The sequence below is a fragment of the Rhamphochromis sp. 'chilingali' genome (assembly GCF_963969265.1).
Source record: "Rhamphochromis sp. 'chilingali' genome assembly, chromosome: 10".
NCBI lineage: Eukaryota > Metazoa > Chordata > Actinopteri > Cichliformes > Cichlidae > Rhamphochromis > Rhamphochromis sp. 'chilingali'.
The window spans coordinates 11,535,835-11,546,250 of NC_137937.1; the positions used below are offsets into that span (position 1 = coordinate 11,535,835).

The 10,416-nt window shown below is 44.1% G+C and overlaps 1 protein-coding gene across 1 annotated transcript in view; it reads right to left on the minus strand.

Moving 5' to 3' along the window:
* LOC308404088 (histone-lysine N-methyltransferase EHMT1-like) overlaps positions 1-10,416 on the minus strand; it is a 69,307-nt gene that overhangs the window by 21,349 nt on the left and 37,542 nt on the right. Inside the window, exons 15-19 of the mRNA XM_080893934.1 lie at positions 4,991-5,145; positions 4,110-4,277; positions 3,819-3,963; positions 3,573-3,650; positions 3,163-3,278 (exon numbers count right to left, since the gene is read on the minus strand). Of these exons, the coding sequence (XP_080750060.1) occupies positions 3,163-3,278; positions 3,573-3,650; positions 3,819-3,963; positions 4,110-4,277; positions 4,991-5,145 (662 nt within the window). The remainder of the gene's footprint in view (positions 1-3,162; positions 3,279-3,572; positions 3,651-3,818; positions 3,964-4,109; positions 4,278-4,990; positions 5,146-10,416) is intronic.

Genomic DNA, 10,416 nt, shown 5'->3' on the forward strand with positions numbered 1-10,416 from the left:
GGACCCGCCAGAGGGAAAGAGAGCCAAAGTTCGCAGTGTTGTTTCACGAGCACTTCTCTCATGCATTCTGTATTAAAAAAGCCCCGACACGCGCATCCAGGCAGTTTGCCGAGGGCGCTGTCGAGTGTTGCAAAACACATGAGAAAATCAAACATGCTGAAAAACGGAGCACCGTCTGCCATAACGCAGCCCGTGGAGACTCGCGTTTCCACGGCTGTGATGATACAGATGAGCCCGTCAACTCGCTCGCCTGTGACAGAGGTGACGGGACGCCGAAATAGCGTATGTTTCGCGCTGCGACCACAAGGGGGCGCCAAAAACGCCATATTCGGTGAAGTGGCCAGTGAGCGCTCTGTCTCTCCACATGAAGAGCTGGGCCACCTGCACTCAGTCAGCATGGGTGCTGAGGCCATTGAAAAAGGGCTACAGGTTGCAATTCAGTGTCGCTCCACCACAATTCAAAGACATTGTTTACTCTCGTGCTCCGGGCGAGTCTGCCAGTTTTCTCTTGGAGGAAATTTCCACCTTGAGAGACAAAGGAGCTATAAGAATTGTCCCTCCCGAGGAAATGCACAGCAGATTTTATTCAGGGTATTTCCTTGTGCCAAAGAAAGGGGGGAGGGGGATGAGAGCCATTCTGGATCTCCGTGCCCTGAACCGGCATTTGAGGACATACAAGTTCAGGATGTTGACGCACGCCTCGCTGCTACGGTTTGTACGAGCGGGCGACTGGTTCACATCAATCGACCTGAGGGATGCTTATTTCCACATCCCCATATATCCCCCACACCGAAAGTATCTGAGATTTGCTTTCCAGGGGATGGCATACGAGTTTGTAGTCCTGCCTTTTGGTCTCTCACTGAGCCCAAGGGTGTTTGTGAAATGCACCGAGGCAGCTCAGGAAAAAGGGCATTTGGGTGGCCACGTACATCGACGATTGGCTGGTGACAGCCCCAACCCGCCAGGGAGCGACTTGTCACACAAATGCTCTCATACAGGGGTCCCCCAAGTTACACACGCTGGCACACAGACTGATAGTCTGGAGAAGTGTTCACCTGCTGTCACTGAGAGCAACTCACGTGCCGGGGATCTTGAACTTTGGAGCAGATCTTCTCTCCAGGGGCAACCCGCTGTATGGGGACTGGAAGCTTCACCCGGAGGTGGTGAAGCAGATCTGGCTGCAATTCGGTCTGGCGACTGTGGACGTTTATGCATCCAGGGAGAATGCTCAGTGTCCCCTGTTTTACTCGCTGAACGATCAGAGAGCTCCACTCGGGGTGGATGCTCTAGCTCGCGAGCGGCCGAGAACCCTCCTCTATGCTTTTCCCCCAGTGGCCCTCATTTCTCCAACTCTGGCCAGAGTGAGGGAGAGAAGTCACTATATGATCCTGATAGCCCCGCACTGGCCAGGGAAACACTGGCTGGCGGAGATTTTTCAGCAGCTGTGCGGCCCACCTTGGCTGTTACCACTACGCAGAGACCTCCTGTCTCAGGCACGGGGGGAAATATTCCACCCCCACCCAGAGAGGCTGGCTCTGTGGGCTTGGCCCGTGAGTGGTTTAACCTGAACACGGTGGGGCTCCCTCATAGTGTTAACGACACTATTCAGTGTTCTAGAGCATCGTCTACTCGGACGCTATATGAGCATAAGTGGCGTGTGTTTGAAAGCTGGTGCTTAGAATCACAGGCCATCCCTTTTCAGTGCTCTGTGGCTGTGATTCTGTCATTTCTTCAGGCCCTGATTGATAAGGGTAAAGCCTTCTCCACCATCAAGGTGTATTTGGCAGCAATTTCAGCCTGCCATATTGGTTTTGAGGTTAAGACTGTTGGCCAGCATCCCTTAATATGCCGTTTCATGAAGGGTGCACGGCGTAAATTGCCTACGTCTAGGCCATTGGCTCCATCGTGGGACCTTCCCACAGTATTGGCTGCGCTCTCCTGTTGCCCATTCGAACCCCTGGAACAGGTTGAGTTGAAATTTCTGTCCTTGAAGACGGCTCTTTTAATTGCTTTAGCTTCTGCTAAACGTGTGGGAGAGATACACGCTCTCTCAGTGCATCAGTCATGCATTCAGTTCTCCTCGGATAATACGAGGGTCTGTATGCGGCTCAACCCTGCCTTTGTCCCGAAGGTTGTCGGCACATGTTCCCCTATAGAACTGCCGGCCTTTTGCCCACCGCCTTTCTCCTCAGTGGCTGCATACCTTGTGTCCAGTCCGTGCTCTGCGCATTTACATGGACCGAACCCAGAGTGTCAGACAAAGTGACCAGCTGTTTGTGTCCTGGGCTAAACCACATATGGGAAAGCCTGTGTCTAAACAGCCCCTCTCCCATTGGATAGTAGGGGCAATTGCCTTGGCCTATACTAGCAGGGGCCTTCAGCCCCCTGCTGGCTTACGTGCGCATTCCACTAGAGGTCTGGCGACCTCATGGGCTCTCTTTAGGGGAGTTTCTATTCAGGAGGTGTGTGCAGCTGCATGCTGGACCTCACCTCATACATTTGCTAGGTTTTACAGGTTAGATGTGACAGCACCTAACCTAGCACATTCAGTTCTCAGTGCAGGTTCTTCCCGGGTGGGGGCCTCTCCCCTGTGAAGTGCTGTTGGGGACAGTTGTCTTCTTAACAGGCATGTCTGGCAATCCGGGAGTCAGTATTTCTCCCATAGTGAGACACGAAACGAATGCTATGAAAGAGAACTTAAGGTTATGTATATAACCCCGGTTCTCTGAGTAGCATGAGTGAGTGTCTCACCAGACCGCCCTCCTTGCTATGGAAGCGAGGAAGAGGTGGGCTTGTTTTGAATGACATCTGACGCTATGTCAGCCTATTATATAGGGAGGCACTGGCCCCTCCTGACATGGGCGTCACCTAGCCAGCCTGTAAGGGCTGGCGTAATGGTATTTGAGCTTCTGATGAGGTCACGCAGGAGGCGTTCCCCATAGTGAGACACTCACTCATGCTACTCAGAGAACCGGGGTTATATACATAACCTTAAGTTCTCGATTCCCAATGCTATTCAGGACCCATTGACAGAATTTATCATTGAGCATCTTTGCAAAAACTCATCCATGTGATCAAAGCGGATCCTTTAAGCTGATCTTTGTTATGAGGCTCACTTTCTTCACAGCTTTAAAAGTAGATTACCAAACAGCAGCACTTTACCTTAGTCCATTCTGGACCACACGGTTCCTGCAGGTCCTCCAGCAGGAACATGCATGGTTACATTCAAACAGCACCGGGGGCTCCCGCTGGCAGAAGTCCATTGGTAGTCGACCCTCCTGCAATCACATACACCATGAGATAAATAGTCATTGGGAATAAAAACAGATTCTCTTCAGAGCATCTGTTGGTAATTTTAGTCAACAGAACGTGAAGAAACATTACATTGAAGAGATAAACAAAATATAAGTGGGCCAGGCCGTACTGTAATGTAAAACCAGTTTAGACCCCAGCAGTGAAGGGGGCAAATGTAAGCTTTATTAAACAAGTCGTTAAGAACACATTCTTATTTAAAATGAGGAAATGTGGGTGTCACGTGAAATCATTTCAGTAGGTACACAGGTTCTACTTACACTGTCATACCAACAACGCAAGCTGAGCTGGCCACATATGCAGGTGCTAGATGAGCAGTCATCTGTGCAGGTGCAGTGCTGAGTGACACAATCAGTGAGCCGTTAGAAGCTGGCCATGTACCTATTCTCTTACAATGCTAGTCATTTTCTGCATAATGACTGCAAACTTCTTCAGAGCACTAGTGCCTTCTCTGGACTGCTGCAATAAATGTGTAATTTACACCTTACCTGTCATCACTCACTTACCTGTAAGTGAGTGATATCTTTGTCTATGTTCAGCGGGGAGGTGACACAGCTGTCTGGTATATATTTAAAGTTTTCAGGCAATGGCTCACTGTCCACAGCATTAACACAGGTGATAGGCACTGCCTCATACCCCCGAGAAATGTCCCTAACAGACAGAAAAGGAAAACAAAAACAAAACAAAGAAACAAAAAAAGTCTACAAGTTTTTAGTTTTCCTTTTTGAGGAATGGCAGATTTTGAGAAAGCAGAAATTCATCAGCCAACAAAAGAACAGGACAAAGTGCAGCACTACCTGCTGAGCACTCTCTCTCCACGGCCTTCCCTTCCTCTCCTGGCATCAGTCAGCTTCTTGTTGGTATTAAGGGCTGTCCACACTTTGGAACCGGAAGCACAGCAGTCCAGAGCTGTTTCTCCATCCCTGTTCCTTTGACTGACATCAGCTCCACGAGACAGAAACAACCTGCGCGTGGAAAATGTTTAAGTTAAGACTTATGGTCATCTAAAAAAAACAGAGTGAAGGTGACAAGCACTGAGATAGACTGGTATGCACTGTCGCTGCTCAATTTGAGCAGTCAAAATGGTTTCTAAATCTCATTTACCTAATTACACACACAGCTATAGAGCATTTTTATCTGTGCCTAAGCACTTTCTAACATTCGCCCACACACTTGATGGACATATGCAACTCTGTACCTTGAGCAAGGACACAAGGACACGTGCACTGGAGGAGCCAGGTATCAAACCATCTGATTAATATCAGTTTGCCTCAGAAATTAACGGCTTCATTTGGTTTTATCAGTTGAGCGCTGATTTCCCAGAATGCAAACCCACGTACTATTTGTTCTAGAACTCTTGCATATTAATACACTTTCAGGAGAAGCAGACTGCATTTTATAGATAAGGCTTTCTACAGCTGCAGAGAAAACATTTGAACACTATGTATAAGGAACAAAATGTTTAAATAATCTGTTTGTGGTTGAAACCAGGAAGCAAACAAATACAAGAAATGCAGTGACTAAATAGCTGAATAGCTGTATTTGTTTGTTTCCAATAATACTCTCTTCTCTCATTACAGACATAAACCCCAAAAAAAAAAGTTTCCTCAAAATCAGCATCATCATCTGATGTGAAGAAACTGAGTGACCTCTGTGACCTCTCAGACTTCACACTCACAATATGCACTCCAGGTGGTTCTCTCTGGCAGCGACATGAAGTGGTGTATCACCATGAACATTCACAGCATTTAGGTCGCATCGAGCCTCTAGCAGAGCCTGGGCAATGTCATCGCAGCCTGATAGAGCGGCCCAGTGTAGGCAGACATTCTCTTCCTAAAATGACAGTGACAGGTGTAAGATGTAAGCATCAGACATGACATACCTCTACCCTCGGCAACAGTGCTCTAAAACATCTCGACAAGCACTCGCAAAGACTTTACTGAAGTCGCCATTTGCGCTGACTAATCCCCAGGGGTAGCAGAAAGAAAGGCTTCCAGCAAGACATGCAAGTGAAAAAGAAGCTACTATTTTGAGTATGTGAATTTCTGAACTGTGACCTCAGGAGGAAAACACTTTTTTGGATACAGAGTTCCATCAAGGCATGTCACTGTGTCTTAGTTCTAATAATAATAATAATAATAATAATAATAATAATAATAATAATAATAGGTCTCCAAGTAACGCCCACAACTGATAAAAGTCTGTTAGACGTAGCTGATATCCTTAATTTTTTTTTTTAATCTGGAAGACACAACTAGCTAAGCCCACCAAGCTGCTTCAAACCCTCTGTTTGTATGAGGCAAAACAGAAAAACGGTGGCTTGAAGAAAGAGGGGCTAAAACCAGACCCACTTTAAGATAAAGAATCTCAAAAAGGTATTCCAGAAGATACCAAAAATAAAAATATGAAGTAAGAAACAAACATTTAATCTCCACTTTTTGTGGTGACCAGACACTTTTATTAGAAATCAACAAGCTTCTTGCACAGTCTCGGTTAATGCTTTTTTTAAAGGAAGAATTTGTAGAGGTCAATACAATATGTCAAAAAATGTCTTTGTTTTCAAAAAATATCCAAGTCCTAACTTAACTGTGAACTGCCCAGATTTTTTTTTTGTAAACAGGTCTGGTCAGGACTTTTTGTACCAGATTCTTTCCCCCTTTTTTCAATGTGTAAGCATTCAGCACAATAGCATACTAAAAAGAAAAAGAGTTCTAATGGGGGGGGGGGGCACAAAGAAAGGCCAGTATTTCCACGATGTCATATGTCACTATGACGATGTCATTGCTCTTGGGGACTTTAACAAAGCCAATCTGAGCCATGAGCTATGGAACGCCAGGACTGCCATAATGAATTAATTAAATACACCATTAAATAATTAATTAAATGTGGCAATAATTAATTAAAATTGGAATTAATTAATTAAATAAATAGTTATGACACATGTAATTAATTAATTATTGACACATTTAATTAATTATTTATGTATTTCACATTTTAATTAATTATTGACACATTTAATTAATTAATTATTGACACATTTAATTAATTATTTATGTATTTCACATTTTAATTAATTATTGACACATTTAATTAATTATTGACACATTTAATTAATTATTTAATGATATATTTATTTATTTCATTTTGGCAGTCCTGGCCCCTGGCTCTCATCATGAAATAATTTTATCTGTCAGCCTCACCCATCAAACTCAGGGGGCGGGGTTAACGCTGATCGAGTCAAAACCATTGCTTTGGCCTGGTGGCCATTGTTTCTAGCACACAACAACCGGCATGTGGAAGCTAACAGAACTGAGCTTTGAAAAACCCTGTTTGTGTGTTACCAAATACCGTTTTAATATTTTTTTAGCCGAGAATGTAGTGGTTTAATCTTCATGTGTCTGGTCGGTTTGTCAAGATACAGCCTCTTTGCAAAAGTGTTTCGATGATTTCGGAGATGTCTGCCCAGTCTCACGGCAAAGCGTGGGATAGACCCGCTCGCCTCGCAAGCAATCCCACTGACAAAGCGCAGGCCCCGGTACACAGCTGTAGTAACCCCCGCTGACTTCTTTTACTGAGGTTATATTTATCGGTGTTTTATTTCCTGATGTTCTTATGTGTCCTACGTGTTTCAGTCGCCAATTCTGAATTATAACTAACATTAAAAACATGTTTAAGGAGGAGAGAGAGCAAATAAATCTGTTTAACATCTGATCTTTGGGTTTTTGTTCAGTAATCAGCGTGACCTGTGTATAAACACATAAAAGAGATAACGTTGGTGTTTCCGTCATGTAGTAACTGCTGGCTTTAACTGTACAAAGGTTGTTCGACACTATGAAACACATACAGACTTCATGATGTTCGGCTAATATTTTTATTGTGAATATTAATCATGCTGACCTCGCTCTGTACACCACGCAGCGAGGTCAGCATATCCACGATATCCTCAGCTCCATGAGTTAACACAAAGTTTCCCAGCTGACTATCTAACTGCCAACTATTCCAGAGACGTGAAAATATACAGCATAAAGAAAAGTGTAAGAGACTCAGCAGCAGATTAGAATAACAGTTATACATTTAACAAATCACCAAATGAATCCAAGAAACGAGCAAACCTGTTCCGACAATTTGAATTTGTATTCCCTCAGCTGCAGACTCGCTGCTGTTTAAATGTTTGAAAAGGAAGATTAGATATAAAAAACGTCAAACATAGACTCAGTCTGCCTTCACATTTGATATGAGGCCAGCACGTATAGTGGCCTCAGCAGGCTATTACTGAAATACACGTGCTATATCATAAACTATGATATAAATAGGGAGGTCCTATTAACATGTTTAGTTTTAAAGGACACCTTCCTGCCTTTAGTCTCCTTCATGAGCATTATTAGTTTTCTTCTAACATCCAGAAGTCTGCACGATGTGTTTCATAGTTTGTAACAAGCCTTTGACAGGTAAACATAACATGACCGAAAAAGCCAAAAAAAAAAGAGAGAGAGAGAGAGAGAGAGAGTGTTGACATAAGAAGAGAAAATGCTCTCAATTATGGAGACAGACAAATGGTTCATTTATGTTTGATGTGTGTTTATTCCTCCCTAAATATCGTCGCTGAGGTTTGCCATGCACGTCAGATTTTCCTGCGCATTTTTATACGTCTGCCAACAGAGAGAGAAAAAAAAAAATCACATTCTAACAGACAGCTGGTGCTTAGAATACAGTTGAATAACTATTAAAAAACAGATGATATTTAGATGATAGTTCAGTCTAACACATGTGCCAGTGAACCATTAAACGTCTGTGAAACTATGCAGTTATGAAACGTAACTTTAACCTCAGCCAAACCGATTTGCTCAGTTGTAAATAAAACAGCGAAGTAAACGTGACCCGACAGACAGAACCTGAGTGAATGAAGTCCAGCGTTTAACCACTGAGAGCTAAAACTCAGCTGAGGTTTCAAAGCTGTGTGCCGGTGATTGGACATCAGCCGCTGATGAAGCTGCTTCGCCTATAAAGTGCTCTGTAAGGAAACAAGCTCCAGCAGCTCTGCGCTCGGGGAAAACACTATATTTACTTATCTTGTGCAGAAAAATGCGCTGACATTGCTTTATATCGAGCACCGGCTGCCCAGTTAAACTGTGACTATCACCAGGTAACGTAGGCGTGTTTCTTGAATTAGCAGCAGGTGTTAAACAGCTGACAGATGAGGAGGAGGATGCATGCAGGTAAACTGAGGGTCTGTTAAGCTGATCGCTGGTTTCGTGAGAAAAATGTCAGCTCGTTCTTTATGTTACAGAAGCACAGAGACACAAGACCAGGCGGAAAGAGACGATCATTCGGTGAAAATGAGAATCTGCGAATGCAACATGTGGAACACGGAGAGTGGAATATGTAAACAAACCGGTTAACGTACCCCCTCGGTGCACTCTGCATGCTAATTGTTAGCAGAGCTAGTGAAATCTCTGAAAACATCTGAGCACTTTTGCAAACATGTTCTATGTTGACAACCTGACCAGACATACGTTGCGACATTCGCGGCTAAAACACTGTTAAAAGTGTAGCTGGTGACAGAAAAACGGGGTATTTTAAAACTACACCACCACCATTGCTGCCTGTGATTTGATCTGCATTCTGGGATACCTGGCTGCCCCAAGTCTACACAAGCAATCGATTTTCTAGGATCGACCTGTTTTGACTTACTTTGCACGGCAACCAATCAAATGTTAGAGAAGCTGCATGGGCAGCGTTAACCCCGCCCCCTGAGTTTGATGGGTGAGGCTGACAGATAAAATTATTTCATGATGAGAGCCAGGCGCCAGGACTGCCAAAATGAAATAAATAAATATATCATTAAATAATTAATTAAATGTGTCAATAATTAATTAAAATGTGAAATACATAAATAATTAATTAAATGTGTCAATAATTAATTAATTAAATGTGTCAATAATTAATTAAAATGTGAAATACATAAATAATTAATTAAATGTGTCAATAATTAATTAATTACATGTGTCATAACTATTTATTTAATTAATTAATTCCAATTTTAATTAATTATTGCCACATTTAATTAATTATTTAATGGTGTATTTAATTAATTCATTATGGCAGTCCTGGCGTTCCATAATGAGCTTCCCAAATACAAGCAGTATATTAAATGCCCGACCAGAGAGGAGAGGACATTAGACCACTGTTACAGCACGATCAGCGGGGCCTATCGCGCGGTGCCCCGCGCTTCACTCGGACTTTCTGACCACGTCATGATCCACCTAATCCCCGCGTACAGACAGAGGCTGAAGCTCTCCAAACCTGTCGTGAGGACTAAAAAACTGTGGAGCAACGAGGCTGTGGAGGAGCTTCGCACGTGTTTGGAGTCTACAGACTGGGACACAATGAAGGCTGCTTCTAACAGCTTGGACGAGTTTACGGACACTGTCACCTCCTATATCCACTTCTGTGAGGACAGCATTGTGCCATCACGCACCAGGGTGAGTTATAACAATGACAAACCCTGGTTTACTCCTAAACTCAAAAAGCTGTGGCTGGAAAAGAGAAAGGCGTTCAGAAGCGGAGACAGGGACTGCTACAGAGAGGCCAAGTACAGGTTCACTAAAGAAGTGGACATTGCTAAACATCAGCACTCTGAGAAGATGCAGCAGCAGATCTCAGAGAATGACTCGGCCTCTGTGTGGAAAGGTTTTAGGAATATCACAAACTACAAGCCTAAAACCCCCCCACTCCACTGATGACTTGCTCTTAGCCAACACCCTTAACGACTTCTACTGCCGTTTTGACGAGCCATCAGGCAGCCTTCACACCTCCAACGGCCCCAACAATAGAGGCACTTTGGACACTAATTCCCCCACCTCTCCCCCCTCCATAGAGCCATCACCACCTTCAAACTGTTCACCTACAACACCCCCCTCCTCACCCCACACAAAAGAGGATTTCACACCACCTCCTCCCACCACAACTCTTCATATTCATGAAGCAGATGTGAGGAAGCAGTTTAAGAACCTGAATGCTCGGAAAGCTCCCGGCCCAGACGGCGTGTCTCCTGCCACCCTCAGACATTGTGCAAACGAGCTGGCCCCAGTGTTTTCTGGCATT